This window comes from Myodes glareolus, chromosome 2 (genome assembly GCF_982192425.1).
Source record: "Myodes glareolus chromosome 2, mMyoGla1.1, whole genome shotgun sequence".
NCBI classification, from domain to species: Eukaryota; Metazoa; Chordata; class Mammalia; order Rodentia; family Cricetidae; genus Myodes; species Myodes glareolus.
The window spans coordinates 132,151,831-132,171,949 of record NC_142027.1 but is presented as its reverse complement, the minus strand read 5'-3'; the positions used below and the strand labels follow the sequence as shown (position 1 = coordinate 132,171,949).

Genomic DNA, 20,119 nt, shown 5'->3' with positions numbered 1-20,119 from the left:
GAGAATGCCACCCACGGGCACAGAGGACAGCCCCACACATATGTGCGCTTCCCATCTGCCACTGAGATGACTGTCAGCAGAGCCTTTCTCTGGCTTCCTTGCTCTGCAGACCTCAGGTAATGAGTTGGCTGTCCACATAAATATGATGTTTCCTGTGTAGCTAAGTAGGCTAGACAACCATCTCATTAGATGCGGAAAAAGCCTTCGACAAAATACAACACCCCTTCATGATAAAGGTCTTAGAGAGAGCAGGGATACAAGGAACATACCTAAACATAATAAAGGCAATATACAGCAAGCCAACAGCCAACAGCAAACTAAATGGAGAGGAAACTCCCAGTGATCCCACAAGAAATCAGAAACAAGACAAGGTTGCCCACTCTCTCCATATCTATTCAATATAGTTCTTGAGGTCCTAGCTAGAGCAATAAGACAACAAAAGGAGATCAAGGGGATACAAATCAGAAAAGAAAGTCAAACTCTCACTATTGGCTGATGAGATGATAGTTTACATAAGTTACCCCAAAAATTCTACCAAGGAACTTTTACAACTCATAAACACTTTCAGTAATGTAGGATACAAGATTAACTCAAGAAAAATCAGTAGTCCTCCTTTACACTGATGATACATGGGCTGAGAAAGAAATCAGAGAAACATCACCCTTCACAATAGCCACAAATAGCATAAAATATCTAGGAGTAACTCTAACCAAACAAGTGGAAGACTTGTATGACAAGCACTTTAAATCTTTGGAGAAAGAAATCGAAGAAGACACCAGAAAGTGGAAAGATCTCCCATGCTCTTGGGTAGGTAGAATTAACATAGTAAAAATGGCAGTCTTTCCAAAAGCAATCTACAGATTCAATGCAATGTCCATCAAAATCCCAGCAAAATTCTTCACAGACCTCAGAAGAACAATACTCAACTTCATATGGGGAAGCAAAAAATCCAAGATAGCCAAAACAATCCTGTACAATAAAAGAACTTCTGGAGGCATCACAATCCCTGACTTCAAACTCTACTACAGAGCTACAGTACTGAAAACAGCTTGGTATTGGCATAAAAACAAACAGGAGGACCAATGGAACTGAACTGAAGACCCGTTAATCCACATACCTATGAACACCTGATTTTTGACAAAGAAGCAAAAAAAAAAAAAAAAAAAAAATCAAATGGAAAAAATAAAGCATATTCAACAAATGGAGCTGGCATAACTGGATACATACATGTAGAAGAATGAAAATAGATTCGTATCTATCGCCATGCACAAAACTCAAGTACAAATGGATCAAAGACCTCAACATAAAACCAACCACATTGAACCTCATAGAAGAGAAAGTGGGAACTACACTTGAACACACTGGCATAGGAAATCACTTCCTAAATATAAACCCAGTAGCACAGACACTGAGAGAAACAATTAATAAATAGGACCTCCGGAAACTGAAAAGCTTCTGTACAGCAAAGGACATGATCAACAAGACAAAATGGCAGTCTACAGAATGGGAAAAGATCTTCACTAATCCCACATCAGACAGAGGGCTGATCTCCAAAATATACAAAGAACTCAAGAAATTGGACACCAAAAGATCACATAATCCAATAAAAAAAAATGGAATACAGACCTAAGCAGAGAACTCTCAACAGAGGAATCTAAAATGGCTGAAAGACACTTAATGTTCAATATCCTTAGTCATCAGAGAAATGCAAGTCAAAACAACTCTGAGATTCCATCTTACACCTGTAAGAATAGCCAAGATCAGAAACACTGATGACAACTTATGCTGGAGAGGTTGTGGGGAAAAGGGAACACTTCTGCATTGCTGGTGGAAGTGAAAGCTGGTACAACCCCTTTGGATGTCAGTGTGGCGATTTCTCAGAAAATTAGGAAACAACCTACCTAAAGATCCAGCAATACCACTTTTGGATATATACCCAAAGGACACTCAATCGTGCCACAAGGACATGTGCTCAACTATGTTCATAGCAGCATTGTTTGTCATAGCCAGAACCTGGAAACAACCTAAATGCCTCTCGACCAAAGAATGAATAAGGAAAATGTGGTATATTTACACAATGGAGTACTACACAGCAGGAAAAAATAACGACATCTTGAAATTTGCAGGCAAATGGATGGAACTAGAAAACATCATATTGAGTGAGGCAACCCAGACCCAGAAAGACAAATATCATACGTACTCACTCATAAATGGCTTTTAGACATAAAGAAAAAAAAACAGCCTACAATTCACAATCCCAGAGAACCTAGACAACAATGAAAACACTAAAAGGGACATACATAGATCTGATCTACTTGGGAAGTAGAAAAAGACAAGATCTTTTGAGTAAATTGGGAGCATGGGGACCATGGGAGAGGGTAGAAGGGGAGGGGAGGGGAGAGGAGCGGACGGGAGTGGAGAAAAATATATAGATTAATAAAAACAATAAAAAAAGAATCAGTTCAAAAAATTGCAATTAAGAGATAAAGGATTTGCAAATTTTGAAACCAATATTCCTTTGCAAACAAAATTTATTTTATCAATAACAATAAAGTAAATTCCTTGCTTTAAAAAAATAAATAAAAGTTCAATAGGACAGAAAAAAAAAAGGCTTGACATAGCAAAGAGCTCACAATGCAACCAGGCTGGGGATGGTGACAGGCAACACAGGAACCGTGACTACTGAGCACATAACTATGCATGTGGGCCAGGAGAGCCTCAGGGAACAGCACGCGGTTGGGAGGGTCCTCTGTGCCATTTCCTCAAATATGTATTGTTCTTAGGATCCAAGTGTGTCCACTGTGCAAGCAGACATGGAGAATAAAATTCCAAGTATGGGCTTAATGCCCAGCCTGACCTCTCCCTGCTGTGACACTAAATGTTTTGACCTCTCAGGGCTTTAGCTTCCTTTTCTATAAAATGAAGAATGCATGGTTTGTGATCTCCAGCTATGTGCACAAAGGAAACAGCAGTCATGTTCAAGTACATCACGTCTTCCTGGATTTTTACTATATTCATGACAATGGTGACATCTTTTTTATTTTATTTACTATTACAGTGCATGTGCACACACGCATGTGTGTGTGGGTGTGCCAGCTGAGGGCTGGGGTCAGAGGACAATTTTGTGGTGTCTTCTCCATCCACCTTTATGTAGATTATTAGGCTCACCCAGGTGTGTGCCTTTCCCTTGGAGCCATCTTGCCAATCCTGATCCTGCTCAATGATCTGCAGACTCCAAGGGGAAAAAGTGCTCTGTTCAGTAGAGAAAAGGTTGTGGAGAAGGCGGCCTTAAGGAGAGGTCAGTGGAATGCTCCACAGAGAAATTACGGAGCCACCAGAGTTTTCATTTGTTTTGTGCTGTTTTCTGAGGCAGGGGCTAAGATATCCCAGGCTGGCCTCCGTCTCACTGTGTACTCATGGGTGACTTTGAACTTCTAATCCTTTGCCTCTGCCTCCTTACAGGCACATACCACAGTGCCGGTGTCTGTGGTCCTGGGGATCAAACCCAGGGTCTTCCAGCCCAGCCAACTGGGCTGATGGTAGCAATGGAAAACTCTTGAGCCTAGACTACCTGTCGTCTTCGCCGAGTTCGTCCTCCCACTGCAGGGACAGGAGTTGTGACAGAGGCTGGATGGTCTACGGAGCTGGGGCTGCTTTCTTTTCAGCCCTTTACAGATGATTACCAACACAGGTTTGGCAGGGTCACCATGCAAATAGGCTCCACAGAACACGACCCCGGGGCAAGAATGGACACACCCGCCATGCAAACACAGGGTAGGGACTCCATGCTCAGACATCTGACCAAGGAAATCGCAGGGGCTTTGTGAGTCCCACAGGCCTCGGAGCGCTCAGCACTGGGGCTGTGCCAAGCATCCTGAGCTAGCTCAACAGAGGTGCTCTTTCCTTCAGGACCAGTTACCAACCTCTCTCCATGTATGTATGTGATCCTCTCAACATACTGTGAATACTCTAGAACAGTTAGAAATACAGCTTTTCCCACTGGGCAGTTCTCTAAGGGCACCTCTCATGTTTACACATTTACACACTATATCAACAAAGTGCACACACCACACGCTCACACACTCTCTGCTGCTCCAATGCCAGCATCTCCCGCCTGTGTTTCCAACCCCATTCTCTCAGGACCTTCCCCCTGCCCTGGGCTGGTCCTCCTTCTTTTATTCTTAGGAACTCAAAAGAAAGACTAACTCCATACAGTTACCTAAGTCACTGCAAATCACTGCCCTCATATAACACAGCAAAAGATTCATTGTTGAAGGTTGAAGGACAGCGTCAATTGTTGCAGAAACGGCACTTTAAGATGAACACTTCTTACAAATTATGACAAGGTGGGTGAGCAAGGGGAGTAAGAAAGGTACTGGGGCACCAGTCTTGCAGCTGGCTTCTTACCGTAATGCCAGAGAGAAGGTCGCTGTTAAAGTGCCTGTGGACAGACAGGGCCGAGGTCTGGCCAGGCCGCGGGTCAGCAGTACCTGAAAAGAACGTTCAAGCTGTCAGCCTGAGCATCAAACACAGCTGTTTGTCCACTCGGAAGAGGGGCCTGGCGGTGGTAGTGCATGCTTTAATTCCAGCACTCAGAGGCAGAGGCAGGAAGATCTCTGAGGTTGAGGCCAGCCTGGTCTACACAACAGACCTCTCAAAACAAAAAGGAAGCGGAAAAGGAACAGGAACACTTGAGATAAACTGCTCAAAAAGAAGGGAGTTGCTGAGTGTGGAGGGCCCTCCGCTCATCACTACTAAGCTTCAGCAAAATACTGTGGTGTCCTCTCCATGCACCTAAGCTAAGGAACAGCTAAGGAAATGAGTATCTGCGAGTGGGGTGCAGTGTCCGCCCCCGCAGTCTTGGCTTCCGAGGAGGCTGAGGTACTCATGTCTCAGGGGTTGAGGTTGGCTTGGGCAGCACAGTAATCCTCAAAAACAGTGAGTTTAGAAAAAGCCACGTGAAATGTGACTTAGCTTAACTGCTCATCATTCCAGCCAAGGACAACAGTTGCCATGACACGTTTTGCAGACACGCTACTATCATGCTGTGGAGAGGTGCAACTGAACTGGGAGATGGACCATCCCAGCATCAGGAAGAAGGAAGGGTCACATCAATGTTCCTTCTAAAGCCTGCAAAGTCCACAGCATTTCAGGAGCAACTACTCTGCCCACTCTCCGGCCTGAGAACTGGCATCGTGTAGGGAACTGACAGATGCCATCTGAGGCTGCTGTGTTAGAAACGCATGGCCCCTCCATCAAGGAGCTGCAACAACCCCGAGGCCTCCTACCACGGCCTCACTGTCAGCCAAGACGCTGGGCTGCCCTCGAATCTATTCGCTACGACATTCTTGGGGCTGAGCGCTACCATCCTCCCTACAAAATCACAGTGACCTGAACTGAGGGATGAAAAGGACACTGTGTACTCAACTCTCCCTGCAAGGGAGGACACAAGGAACATGTGAACCATAGGAAAATCCAATTCAGGCACTGCAGGGACACACTAGGGAGGGTCACAGACCTGTAACACGGAGTAAAATCCACGCTGGTTGAGATGGCCCATTATATTTGCACAAATGTGGTTCAGGGCTGGTCGAAGGCTCTCACCTAAATGAAGAAAACAGCGTGAGAAGGAAATCTCTTGCCACATGTGAGCAATTTATGCAGACAAAGGGGCGGAGGGCTGAATGAGAAATGCCCAGCAATGGGACACCGTCCCCAGCAGGTGGTGCTGACTGGGAAGTTGTGGAACTTACCCTTAAGGATTCTTAAACTTTAAAGTAGAAATTTGCTGGAGGAAGTACGTCACAGGGTGTGTATGTGTGGGTAGGGCTTTGAGTTTTCATAGCCTTGTCCTGCTCTGTCCCTGCTTCCTGGTACAAGATGAGCCCACTCTGGTTCCCAACCGACATCTCTAGCTCCTGCTGCCCACCTTTCCCCCACCCCAACTGTCAGGCAAAAGGGAACCCCTTTCTTTTCCCAGGTGCTTTTATCATGTGTTTTAGCACAGCTACAGACAAGCATCTGACACAAAGCCCAGACATAGACATTCTGCCTATGTTCTTAGTCCCTTAGAGCCCTGGGAGGCCCATTCTCACAAGTGTGGCTCAAGTATGTTACTTCAATGGGTCGATCAACTGACCCCTAGCCAGAAACACTGCTGATCCTGCCTCCTCTGCCTACCAGGACCTGTATGCCCAGCAGGACTCAGAACTTCATAGCTTTGGGACCCTTCCTGAGTCCAGAAAAATGCACAAAACCAACACTTATTGCTCACTCAAGGCATAGGATTTGCACGGAACAGAATTTTCCATGAATTTTAGATCACTGTGACAACTTCCAGCATCCAGTGCAACATAACAGCTCTGGAGAGAGGCTGCAACACACTGAGAACCTATGCATTTCCTACAGAGGCAAGTTCTTTCATACAGTTCCAGTTTGCAGCTGGTGACTCCCAGGCTGTGGGTGCTGCTGCTGCTCAGTAGTCATCAACTCAGCCGACTCCAGCTCTCAAGCACTGCCCACCACTGTATCTCCAGTGACATCATGGTGCTTGGCATCTATGAGGCTACGTGCTGAGTGAATGTGTCCAAAACTGGGAAAACTTCCAGGGAAGGAGGAAACTCTTCAGTGAAATTTTATGAGCAAAATAGTATTATTATTTAAAAAAATTTAGATTTATTTTTATTTAATGTGTATGAGCACTCTTCCTGCATGTATGTGTGTGTAACATGTCTGCCTGGATCCCCTGGAACTGTGAGCCACCATTTGGATGCTGAGAATCCAACTTGGAGTCCTCTGGAGGAGCAGTCACTGTTCCTAACGACTGGGCCCCTTACTCCACTCCAGCCCCTTACTATTTTTTTCTTTAATTTTTTAAAAAAACATGTAACACAAGAAGGCCTCAGTGGAGTCCACCATTCACAGGCAGGGAACAAATGCCTTACACACAAAGTTCAAAGGCAGGCACATGCTAACAAACACTGCATACTATGAAGGAGCCTGGCAGGAAGTGCCAAGTGCTAGGCTTAGGCTCCGAGCCTCCCTGAGCTTGTGTGGCCAAAGTGCTTCTCATGAGCCAGAGGGAAAGATTTCTGAAGCGGGTCCACACACCTTTTCCCCGGAGAATCTTCCATGTTGATGTGTCTGTGAAGGTGACAAGCATGGTGAGGTGCAGTGTGATGAGCCTGGAGTCTTGTAAGATTTCCGGCTGCAAACAATGGAGTAAGATTAACACTCATGCCCAAGATCCCACTCCATGGCGCGTGTACATCCTGCACTGCACAGTTGACTTACACCGGAGTCCACACAATATATTCTAGAATTCCCCGGCCCAAATGCTGCCGGGAACAGAGAGCTGGGCATTCCTGGGAAACAAGGTCCCAGGTTGCCTCACTCTGTGCCTACAGCTGACTGTATGCTGCAGCAGAGGAGAGCTGCAACACAGACTAATGAGGTCTGGGGCAACAACCTTTGGCCTCGCTATTTACTGGCTGTGTGATCTTAGAGAAGTTTCTGTGCCTTGGTTTCCTTAGCTGTTGACCTGAGACAGGAACGCTGCTCTCTTCCTGGGGCTTGACGAATAATGGCTTAATGCACAGAGATAACTGACAGCAGTGCCTGGCTCAGAGCTCAGCCCAGGTTCTGCTGCCGCTTCTTATAACTGTGATGCCTTTCCTGCTTTGCAAGAGTAAGCCAGGCAAATATGCAACTGCTCTCTAGGCTCAGAGACCTACAGTACACAGTACGGTATAGAGCTGCCCGATGGGGTGCTGGAGGTGGAACACGGGTCCTCTGGAAGAGTCGCCAGCACTCCTGACTGCTGAGTCATCTCTGCAGCTTGTTCCTAGGTTTTCAAAGGAGAAGGGCTTCTGGGCAGAGATCTACTGTGGAATGCAATTTGAACACACATGCGCGTGCACACGACTAACCTGCCTGCTCGGGCCTGAGGCACTCTGGTGGGAATCTTGGAGTTCTAAGGATGGGGTATAAAGTGTGAAGATCCCTGCTCTGTACCTCGATGTCTCACTGATCAGCTGTAAAGTGCGCAGCTTGCTACTGGCTTGCTGCCTTGGCAGGGCTGTGGCAAGAGTCATCCATCAGTCCCTCAACATGATCACTGGGAGGATCACTGGGGGCTTTGGGGACACTTACTGCACCTGCAAGCTCTGGCTCCCCATGGAGGTGGCAGCTCATTGTCTACTCACATCCTCTGTGTACAACCTTAGAGTGGCCACAGGACCAGGCTGCATCTCTAAGAAGGGTTCAGAGTTGAGCCCAGGATTCCCAGGAATTTCCCAGCTAGGAAAGGTGGCCTCCTCTTCTCTGTGGTCAAGACAGGACAGGGTCAGAGTTTGAGGTCAGAACCGCTGGCTATGCAATTACAGGAAGAGGAAGGGACAGCTGTCATGCTTTAGAATGCATTCTAAAATGGCTCTCGCTCAGTTTGTCACATGCAGGAGTACTAAAGGAGCTACTAACAAGAGGCTTGCTTAGTAGTGCAAGAGACTAGAATTCGTTACACCAGAATGGGATGGAGGACAGCTTCCTGACTGTTGAGTTAGTTTGTGTTTTAGGGGGAGGTGGAGGTTATGCATGTGCGGTGTAGTGTACATGTGGTGTGCTGGTATGTCCATCTGTGCATGTGTGTAGAGGCAGATGGGACATTCAGTGTCTTCCTCTATTGTTCCATCATATTTTTTGAGATGGGGTCTCTCACTGAACCCAAAGATCAGCATTTTAGCTAGGCTGGCTGACCAGCTAATTCCTGGGATCCACCTGTCTCTGTTCCCCATTGCTGGGCTTACAGGTTCTGATGGCCATGGCCAAAGTTCATGTGTTGAGGATTCAAATTCAGGTCCTCTTGCTTGCACAACACTTACTCACTCAGTCACTTCCCTGTCCCTGAAGAGGGTTCCTTGATATGCGAGACTGTGGCAAACATAACCAACGTTCAATACGTGCTCCCAAGATGGGGTCACAGTAACCAGAGCACCTACCCTGCTCTTCCCAGACACCCATTTCAATTCAATTCTCTACTAGACTGCTGAAGGCACAAATAAAGAGCAAATGAAGGCACTGAGGTACCAGGTGTGCACAGACTTGCTGGGTTGAGTTTGGGGGTTTGGTTTACCTTGAGTTGTTCAAGAAGCTCGCAGCAGTACCACAGGATGTTCTTGATTTGCTTAATCCACAGCAGAGTGAGGTCCTTGGAAAGAGCCAGGGACACGTACCATACCTACAGGACACAAGAATAGGAGTGTGGGCAGTGATGAGGCCACATCACAAGGGTCTATCAAGGCAGTAGAACTGTCTGCATGAATAAGTGGAAAGCAGTATGTACTTTAACAATAACCCCCAAGATCAGAGTCCAGAAAAGGCAGTCACTATCTTGAACAAAAGGCAGGAGCAAAACACAGCTTTGTAGATGAGGACCAAAGCATCGTTCATCCACCCAATACTCAACTGCAGGACCTTTCAGACCATGTAGCGGGCCTTCTAGAACTCATGAGAGAGAGACTCTCAGCTTGGTCCACTCACCTTTGGCTCGTTCTCTGCGTCCATGCTGCTCAGGATGCTACGGCACAACTTCTCCAATCTCTGCAGGAGCAGAAAACCTGGTTATGAAGTCTCTAAACTAATCAAAACATGAGAAAGAGGGGACTACACGTTTGGTGGGCACCTGAAGCATGCAGGTAACATGTCAGGTGGTTCATATGTGCACGATCATACTCAGTTCCCTCGTAGGGACATTGACACTACAGATACATACTATAGTCAGGTTTCAAGGTGATGGCTTACAGAACTTAGTCCTAGAAATATGTTTTTATTTTTCTGTTTTTCAAGACAGGGTTTCTCTATGTAGCCCTGGCTGTCCTGGAACTTGCTCTGTAGAACAAGCTGGCCTCGAACTCAGAGATCTGCCAGCCTCTGCCTCCTGAGTGCTGGGATAAAAGGCATGTACCACCAACACCTAGCAAAATGTGTTTTTTAAATTAGCACCTTTCACATAAAAATCCAGAATGGTGCTTCTTTTGGTCTCACTCTGTGGCATAGGCTGGTCTTCAACTCACGGCAATCTTCCTGCCTTGGCCTCCACATGGCCACCATTTCTAGTTACGGAGATTCTTTTAGAAAATTGGGCTTGGACTCTGGCAGACTAACAGCTGTCTTTCTAACTTGTGCCCTACACGGCACACCTCTGTCAACACTAGGCACTGACCTCTGCCTCACAGCCTTCGGCCAGAAGCTCTGCCATTCCCTAATATGCAAAGCAAGATAAAGCAGAAACTAGAAAGACTGTTTACACTGGGCTCTTCTGTCTCCATATCTGCATCTGAAAAGGTCACCTCCCTGAGCATGAAGGTTTGGTCTCTTTTCTCTGCTGGGCTGGGAGCTCCACAAGGGGGTTTACCCTTCTGCTTTCCCTTTGGGGCTCCCCAGTAGTAACCTGCTTCCCTCAAATGTCTTCCAGTCCAGTCCTTCTAATGCCACAGCAGCAAAGTGGTTAAGTTTTATGATGCAGATAATGATAAATAAGATACCAGCATTTAATCTTAATCAGAATATCCAGCATCACTCGAGCCTCCAGCACCTCTTCGGAAAACCAGCGCCCCTGGCCCCTCTGGCCAAGGCATGGAGTAGCCCGCTCTCTCAGGTCTCACCACTGCAGTCCACCATTTGCTGACTGCTGACACCTGCTTCCGACCGTGCTGTCTCTAGTATACTTCTTCCGTATCCCTCAGCTGCCTGATTCTTAGACACATTTGAGGCTAATTCCTGTGGGTAACAGTTAATGTACAGAGACCTCCATAGCACAGCTGGATCTCTCTGTGGGCAGCCGTGACTGTGCCTCATGCAAGCGTCTTACAGATAAGAAGGTCCGTGCTTATCCATCACCAGCTCCTGGCACAGGGGAAGAAGCGTGTATGACACCGTCCAAGTGTGTTAGCATTCAGGCATCTGTACTAGCCTGCCCTTTGGGTTCTGACAGGCTACATTCTCAGCTGTAGCCACTAAGAGCACCTCCGGGGAACATTATGTTCCCCTTTAAAAGGACCCTGCACACTCCCATCTCCTTCTCTTCTTTCTCTGTCTGCTCCTGTCTCTCTCTCTCCTCCACCTCTTCTTCTCTTCTGCTGCTCCTGTCCCCAGAGCCCAGTCCCCCTTCCCCTCCCCTCCCCTCTTCTTACATTCCCTTTCCTCTAACAAAAACCTCTCCATGTGTACTCTGCGGCATGGTCTCTTTCTCTCCCGCACCATTTTTTTTTTTTTCTAAATTTTAACACTGGTTCTCTGACTGGAAAAGTTTCTCCTGGTGCTTCCTCCTGCCCGCTGGCAGTTTGAGGCATGCCAGGAGCCTGGAACCCAGTTCAAATACAAAAGCCTCGCTTCTTCAGATCCCTGGGTCCCTCCAACACTGGCATGATTGGTGAGTCCCTCCCTTTTCCCCACTTCTGGCTACGTCCCAAGTGTGGACTCATCTCTCGAGCGTAGTTTTTTCACCTTTATGCTTCATTAAGTCCTGGTACTAGACAACCATGGCTCTCTCAGGCTCAGATCCTTGGATTCTCTGGGCTTTGCTCTACGCCCCACACTCTCCAGGGTAGCTTTGCCTTTCCCACAGCCCTCACTTGAGAAAAGCCACTGCATCTTCTTCTGCCTCACCCATGGGGAACAAGCTTACCAAAAGTCTGCTTCTTGGCACTTTATATCTTGATATTTTATAGGACCTTTGCAGCATTCTGCCAGAGATGCTATGGATGGGAGGAGGTGTCACCTCTCACTCTTCGCTTCCCCTCCCCCAGTAAACTAACTCTGTTGCATGTGGCACATTTGCTCAGTGGCAGAGCTCAAGGAAAGGTGATCACTTCACGCTGGGACCCCACCTCCTGCTCCACCTGCAACAGATCTGCTTTCTCGTTCACTGGCGGCTTCTCCTTCCATTCAATACTGGCGATCGGGTCTCTGGCGGGACCACCGCCTCTGCCCGTTCCCCTGGATGTGAGGCTTCCTTTCTTGAGCACAGTCCCCTCCTGTCTTCTGGCTTTTCTCACCAGGTGGTACCAGGTGACTGTCTATCTCGGGCTCACAGCCCATGGCCTCTGCCCTCTGCATGACAAACACTGGACAGCCTGTGCTGTCTCGACACTGACCCTCTCTGAATTCCTGGGATACCAGGAACTACAGACCCTTGGATCTTCTCTGCCTCATTCCTGGGAACTGGATCATTGTTTATACCCCCTTGCCCCACTGGGATGTTTTTGGAGACCCACTGGCCATTCCCAATCAGCTGTTGTTGCAGGACTACCAGCTGTTGCCACAGAGTTGGAGGCCCAAGACCATCAGACATGTCCAGGAAAGGATCAGGTGCTTTAAGCCCTAGGGAGTCGACTTGGATCCACCTCAAACAGCATTTTGCAAGGTCTAAGCAGTGCCTGATGGTTCCACAGAGCCTGGACAGTGAAGTGAAACAGCCAGATACTCCAGGATGTGGCCAGCACCCCAGCTTTCCCAGGTCCCACCAAAGATGAATGATGCCCCCAGGTCTTGAGAACACGGCGTCCTCATCTCTGCCTCACCCGCTACCCCTTTCTAACTCCTCACCTCTGTGTGATAAAAAGGGAGGAATGTTAGCATTCAGGCGTCTGTACAGGCCTAGCCGTGGGGTCCTGACGGGATCCGTCCTCAGCTGCAGCACTAGAGCCCCTCCTGTGCACACTCACTGTGTTCCCTTGTACTCCTGTGCACACTCACTGTGTTCCCTTGTAAAATGGGCCTGCCCACCTCTCAGCCCTCTCTCTCCCTCTCTCCCACTCTGCCTGTCTCTCTTCCTTATCTCTCTCTGCCTTTCTCTTCTCTTCTGCTGCTCCTGTCCCCAGAGGCTGGTTTCCTCCTGCCCTCCCCTCTTCTTATGTTCCCTTTCCCCTAATAAAAACCCCTCCACGTGAACTCGGCTGCATGGCCTCTCTCTCTTGTGCTGTTTTTAAAATTACAACAGGGTGTGCTACCCCACTCTCATAGGATGTGTTGGGGGAGTGTGCCGCTGTGTGTATGGGGGTGCTTTGAGGTCTCATTTGCTCGTTTCTCTCAGTGTGACAGTCAGCTGACTTTCTGCTAGCTTCTGCTCAGGACGTAGCATCACTCTCAGCTCCAGCACCATGTCTGCCTGCATGCCGCCATGCTCCCCATCATGATGAAACTGTAAGTGAGCCAGCCCAGTTAAATGTTTTCCTTGTAAGAGCTGCAGTGGCCATGGTGTCTCTTCACAGCAACAGAAACCCTGACTAAGACACAGGGCTTACCTCATTGTCCTCTTTAGTTTTGTATATGAATAGCAGTTTCCTGGCAATCTTAAAAATACAAAGTGCACTTCTTTTACTGGACCCAGAGTCATCTGTGTTAAAAAACTCATCAGTCTGTCTCCTAGATAGGGAAGGGTCAAAATAAAATAAAAAAAGACATCCTTAATCAGGAGCACTAAGCAAAGGATCGCTTCTCAAGCACAATGAGGGAAAACTGATTCACTTTCTGCCCATCAGCAGTGGGCAGAAAACGTGTGGTGGAGTTGCTCTCACCTGAGGTCTCTGTGCAGTCGCCTCCGGCAGAGGAAACCGCGGACAACGGCCTGAATGATCACCGCTGAGCGCTCCCGCTCCTTCTGCTCCAGCCTTTCTTCTCGTGCCTGCCGCGCTTTGTCAATGAACCATGCTCTGGAGGTCTGAGATACAGTGAACATGTTTGCAAACCGACAGGAACCCTGCAAGGACAAGAGGAGCAGGTGTGGGGCACCTGTGAACATACAGGTGGGGCTTGGATGTAAAGGGCAGAGGCGCTTAGGAACCTCCATCCCCCACAGAGCTCATTGCTCTCCTGAAGCAAATCTCAACTTCCTGTCAGCTCCTGTTACACCACCCACAGAGAACAGATTCTGTGACTTAGTGGAAATTTCACATTTTCTTAGGGGAAATCGCAGAGCTTGGTGGAGAGCAGAGATGGGCTCCCAGCAAGTTTAAAGAGGGCACAAAGCACGAATCTTCCCTCTCCAGGGAGCGTCAATTAACTCCATGTGCCAAAAGGTTCCTAGACATTTGCTTTCTCCACTACATCCCCCATACTGAGAAGGCAGTAGAACAGCCACCTTCCATCGTGGCAGGGAAGGCTGGAAGGAAGAAACTTATGCCATCACCTTGGTCACCCATTCACACAGCAAATGTTTCACTGATGCCTATGCTACGCCCAGCAAAACATGGGGAAAAAGAGTTTAAAAAAAAGATTATTGCAGGTGGTGGTGGTGCATGCTTTTAATCCCAGCACTCGGGAGGCAGGCAGGCGGATCTCCTGAGTTTGAGGCCAGCCTGGTCTACCACCAAGTGAGTTCCAGGACAGGCTCCAAAACTACAGAGAAACCCTGTATTGAAAAACAAAAAACAAAAAACAAGCAAAAACAAAACAAAAGATTATTATTTAAAAGTGTTTAATTACATTTTATCTGAGCAAGGATGAATGAGCAAGCGTGTACGTGTACAGACACATACCAGAGCCACAGTGCACACCCCTCATGCCCGTGGGAAGATCAGAGGATAAGGAATGACTCAATTCTCTCATTCTACCATGTGAGTCCTGCAGGCGGAGGGCAGGCTGCCAGGCTGGGCAGCAGGCCCTCACTGCTGTGCCAATTTGCTGGCAATTTTAAAAAGTTATCATTGTATATGTGTGTGTGGTGTTTGTGTGGGCAAGTGTGTCAGTGTGCATGAGTAGAGATCAGAAAACAATCAGAGGGGTCAATTTTCTTTACTTGGATTTTGGAGCTTGAAATCAGGCTATCAGATCTGCAATCACCTCTACCCTGAGTCACCTACACCTCTACCCCTAAGCCCCAACCCCCAATCAGCCGCAAGGCTACCCCGAGCCACCTGCACTCTACCCCCTGGTCCTTCAGCTCCTCTACCTGAGGCAGCTCAGCATCCCAAGGTCTTTCTTTACAAATTACATTTATTGAGGCTGAAGAGTTGTCTCATGGACTAAGAGCACTTGACGCTCTTGCAGAAGACCCAGGTTCAGTTCCCAGAAGCCACAAAGTAGCTCACAACCACCCGTAACTCTAGTTACAGAGATCTGATGCCTTCTTCTGGCCATGCAGGTGTTGCACACTCATGATACACATCCACACATTCAAGCAAAACACTCAGATACATAAATTGATAAATCTTTTTTAAAAATACATTTTAAAATTACATTTATATTTTGTATGTGTATGCACGAGTGTGTGTGTGTGAGTATGGTGTGCACAGATGGAATGTGTGCAGGGTTAGAGGACACATGCAGGAGTCAGTAGTCTCCTTCCACCATGTGTTTCCAGGATGAACTCAAATGTCAGGCTGGTCCACAGATGCCTTTGTACCCACTGACCCATCATGCAGGCCCCCAAGGTCTTTTTTAAGAAGCTATTTTTTTTTTTGCTTATATGTGTTGCATGTTCCATATGAATCAATACATGTGTATGCACATGTACATGGAGGATTGACACTTACGTCATGCCTTCCTCTATTACTCTCCATTTTATTTTTTAATGTAGGGTTTCTCACTTGAGCCCACTGTTCACAAATCACATGATCTACCTATTTTGAATTGCCCTCAGGGCCACCATTTCTGCCTCTGAAGTGCTGAGATTACAGTCAAGTGCCACACTTGCCCAGCACAGGTGGATTCTGGGAACCTGGATTCTAAACCTCATGTTTGCACAGCAAGGGCCTTTCCACCAAGCATATTTCCAGCAGCCATGACAGCCATTTGATCTGGATAGGGGACATTACATATCACACAGTCTGCGGCCAGGCCACACAGGGAACTGTTCTCTTCACTAACAGTGCTGTGCAGGGCAGAACACCAACAGTACAGGATCACTAGTAACCGTTTTCTGCCCCAAGCGAGTGGCTTTGACTGACAGCACTGACCCATTGAGCCTCATAACTGGGTGACTTCTTTAGCTATCCCAAAACACGGCATCATCAGCCCAGCTGACTAATGCAGAAATCCGGAGTTTTGGAAAAGCATCTTTCACCAGGTTAATTCACCCAAAGTAGCAGCCACTTTGAAACACATTTAGAATAAAAAGTGGAATTAGATGCCTGTCACATGAACATATATCCAGGGACCTCTAGCTCCTTCCTCACCTGACTCACGCCTATTAAATGACACCAGGGATTTGCCAGCATGCTGGGCTATCTATCATCGGCAACACTCAAGAAAACATTGTTTTGTGCAGGCTAGTCAGACACACTACCACAAAGTTCTACTACCAGCCAGTCCCATCAGCAACTACTGAAACAGACCAGCATTGTCTGCTACCATAGGGAAAGAAGAGCTAGAAGTGGAGAGGCAGCATGTTCCAACTGTTCCCTCCTCTGCCAGGCCTGGAAGCTCACCTGAGAACCTGCCTGTACAGCGGAGATGCTAGGTGACCATCAGTGACCTCGCAAGCCTCTGGTTCAGAGGAGTTGGTTTTCTGGCATAAGAAAAATTCAGAATTAGTACTGTTTTGTAGGTGCGGCATCCCAATGTTACAGAGTGCAAGTAATATAGTGTGGTGGATTTTAAAAACCGTTTAGGGGCCAGAGAGATAGCTCAGCAGTTAAGAGCATTTGGGTGCTCTTCCAAAGGACCTGGGTTCAATTCCCAACACTTACATGGCAGCTTACAACTTCTGTTACTCTAGTTCCAGAGGATCCAACACCCTCTACAGACACACATGCAGTTACAACACCAATGCACATAAAACTAAATTATTTAAAACAAGCCCTCTAACCCTCTAGCCCTATTAAAGTCTACTCTAAATGTGACACTACTTCAAAAGTAACTCCAAGAGGTGGTACAATGTTAAAAGACACCCACCCTTCACATTTTCAATGCTCTGGAAAAATATTTATGCCTTAGAAGTGAAAAGACAGTTGCCTGTGAGACTACAGGCCTGCACTTCACAGTGAATGTGCACACTTGGAGATCACACTGCAGTGAAACAGAGTTGAGGTCTCAGGTCTGATCTCTAGCATGGTAAAAGAAGGGTCAAAAACAAATCAATTTGGCCATTTTGAGTAGTGGGATTATGAGGAGCCCCCCCTTTTCACAGGAAGAAGTACATGGGCCTGAGTCACACACAGCGGGCACCAGCCCACCCCCTCCCACCCCTGGCTCTGCCAACCCTGCTCGCAGCAGGTCCCAGAGTCTTCTGCCTTTGATAATCAGGTTTGATGCTTGACATGAGAACAGACATGTGTGTACCATGCTAACAAAGCCTAGTGGGTGTGTTGTTTTTACAGACACAAAAGGATTTTCTCTTTTTGGCATTATTTTCAATTGTGTGTCTGTCTATGAGGATGTGAGTTCAGTGCCCAGGAGGGCCAAAAGAGAGTGTCAGCTACCCTGGAGATGTGGGCACAAGTAGTCATGAGCCATGTGATGTGGGACTAGAACTGGAGTCCTCTTCAAGAGTAGCAAGTGCTCTCAACCACTGATCTCTCCCCAACCCGTTTATTATTATTATAATTATTATTTGTTCTTCCTATCTGCAGCACTCCATTAAGCTGTTTCCCTATCCCCAAATGAACTAAGGTTTGTCAGACCCAGCACTTGGGACCATGAACCCCTGGCCTATTGTTTAAATGATGAACTGTCAAGCTCCTGAGAGGTGTGAGCAGGGCTCAAGGCTTGACTACAACACCAAGTCCTCTCCAGCGGCTGCAGAGCTGGCTCAGGGCTCTGAGTGCCGGCTCTTTTTGCAGAGAACCAGGACTCAGTTCTAGAAGATTCAATGCCCTCTCCTGGTCATGGGCATGCACATACATACATGCAAGTAAAACACTCATACACCTATAATAAAATTTTAAAAGAAGAGTAAAGAGATCCTTAGTAGCAGGAAGGACAGGGGAGCAGCAGGAGCGCCCTCCCAGCGGAAAAACAGATATCTGCACGCAGACTGTACCTGACAGTGCTCACTTCTCCCCAGGACCTCCCAGGGTCTGATCCATTTCTTGGGATTATCCCCATGAAAAAAATCTTATACACAGCTTCTATTTACACTGCACAATAGTCTAGGCTGTGCGGTTTTCTTCATTCTCTCCTATACCTCCTCACTTGCACAATTCATGAATCAAGACCCGCAACTGAGCAGTACGTTCTCATTCCCCGAAAGTCACAGAGAAACACAGCAAAGACTGTAACGGAAAGGCCTCAGATCTGAGAAAATGACCCTCAGACCTTTCTAGTCCTGATCCTACCTCTCATTTTACCATCCCTTAAGTACTCTAGGCCCTTGTGTCCTGAGGATAATAACAACACTCAGTCTCAGGGTTGCTAAAGGAGGGCATGGGACATTTGTCCTTCTTAACCTTAATTTAGTCACTGCACTATTGAGATTAGGAATGAACGGGAAAATATTAATAACTGGCATTTGGAAGTTGATCATATCTAAGGAAACCTTACTGCATTGTCTTTACAAAGCTTAGAATCTGGTTAGGGAACTAAGAAGTGTACAGGTAGGGAGTTTAGAAAACAGTAAGTTGGTAAGGATTCAGAGCATCTGGAAGGGAAAATAAGTCCTCCAAGAGTCTCACCTAACAAGGACGGCAACACTGTGAGAAGATCAATTCTCGTCACCCCACCCCCAAGACTGAGTCTGGGTTATACAATTAATAAGTGGCAGAGTCAAGCTTTCAATGCTAACAGACAAGATTCAGACTCTGCGTTACCTCTATATTCCCAGGCAACCTGCTTAAAACCCAGCTACTCTGGATGAGACTAACTTCAAAGAGAGCAGCAAAACCACACAAGAGTCCAGACTTTACTGTGAAGTAAAATGAATAATACTGCTGGAATGATCGTCCTTTATGATAGAAAAAGCAAGGTCACTAGGCTTAATGGTCACCATTTAAGGGCAGGTCACAAAACAGAAACTGTAGGGATGTTTAACTTGCCCTTCCTTTACATCAGCCCTATCCTATTACGTTACAATACTCCAATTTTAAAAGCTCAAGAATTGGCAATGGGTCTTAATGAAACCAATAGTTCAAGAATAAGCAATAGGTCTCAAATAATCCAAGAAATGGCTCATAGAAACCTACAGGGAAATGCAGAGAGGGCACAAAACTTGACTGTGTCCTTCGGGTTCCTGAATTTGAACCCCAAAGGAATTACTTACTGGCAAGTCAAACAAACAAGATTCAGGATCCCCCCCACCCACAGAACGGCACCATAAAGAGAAGTTGAGAATGCCAGGCTCCTTTGTGGCTAGGTATTCAGTTAAAAATAGGGTCAAGTTTTCTGTATCAAGAACTATCAGGAACCACTCTAAAATGTATTATAAAATAACCTCTGTCAAACGATCTAATTACTCCATTTAAAAAGGAAGAAACTTAGGGTTAGAGATGTGACTGGATTCACCCAAGGTCACACAGCCAGCGCACAGAACTCAACTCCACTTCGGGTGCCTCCTAAGGCCCAACATCAACAACGACAATAACAAGTCCGTCTCGTCCATAGATAGCTGGCTATTAAGGCCAGTTGCCTCCAACAAGAAAATCGATGGAAAGAGGCCACGGAGAGATCCCTGGAGCCAGAAAGTCAGCCCCCAGAACCTCCCTGTTCGACTTCACTAAGCCAAGACTCGGCCCCCAGGCAACCTCCCCAGTCCTTGTCCCGCCACCCAGAGAATCGACCATCCTCTTTCCACTTGCTACCCGCAGGCCGGAGATCTTTATCCGTTCGAGGCCCCCACGCTCGGGGTCCGGCCCGCAGCTGCCTCCGCCTCAGCCCGATATCCCCGAGTCCGGCCAGACCCGGGGCAGCGGCCGAACCCCGGCCGCCATCTTGCCCCAGGTGTTATGCTCCAAACTCCGCCTAGAAGCAATTATACAGTTCCGGGAAACAATGGTTCCGTACAGTTTCTTTGCCCGGGAAAGAAAACCTCTCTTCATCCTGTCCTCTTCTTTGGCAGCCAAAAAGAAGAAACATCTAGAATTCGGATAAATACCTGACTCAGCCATGGGGAAGTGGAACCCACCCGAGAGGAAGTGGTTGAATGGCAAAGCGTGCTCATGTCGAGCTCCAGGGGACACTTTAAGAAGGG

At 47.3% G+C, this 20,119-nt stretch overlaps 1 protein-coding gene across 3 annotated transcripts in view; it reads right to left on the bottom strand.

Moving 5' to 3' along the window:
• Window positions 1–20,115, bottom strand: part of Ube3b (ubiquitin protein ligase E3B) — a 58,387-nt gene extending 38,272 nt beyond the window's left edge. For 2 of the 3 annotated variants that reach the window (XR_007235040.3, XM_048449848.3), the window contains exons 1-9: window positions 19,731–19,886; window positions 16,425–16,504; window positions 13,575–13,756; window positions 13,302–13,422; window positions 9,538–9,597; window positions 9,131–9,235; window positions 7,111–7,207; window positions 5,519–5,604; window positions 4,408–4,490 (exon numbers count right to left, since the gene is read on the bottom strand). Coding sequence is in view for 2 of the 3 variants with exons in the window: in XM_048449848.3 (XP_048305805.2) it covers window positions 4,408–4,490; window positions 5,519–5,604; window positions 7,111–7,207; window positions 9,131–9,235; window positions 9,538–9,597; window positions 13,302–13,422; window positions 13,575–13,735 (713 nt within the window). In the remaining variant the exon portion in view is untranslated. Of the gene's footprint in view, window positions 1–4,407; window positions 4,491–5,518; window positions 5,605–7,110; window positions 7,208–9,130; window positions 9,236–9,537; window positions 9,598–13,301; window positions 13,423–13,574; window positions 13,757–16,424; window positions 16,505–19,730; window positions 19,887–20,023 lie in introns of those variants that run through there. The other variant, XM_048449853.3, reaches the window with a different exon arrangement.
• Window positions 20,116–20,119: the final 4 nt, after the last annotated feature.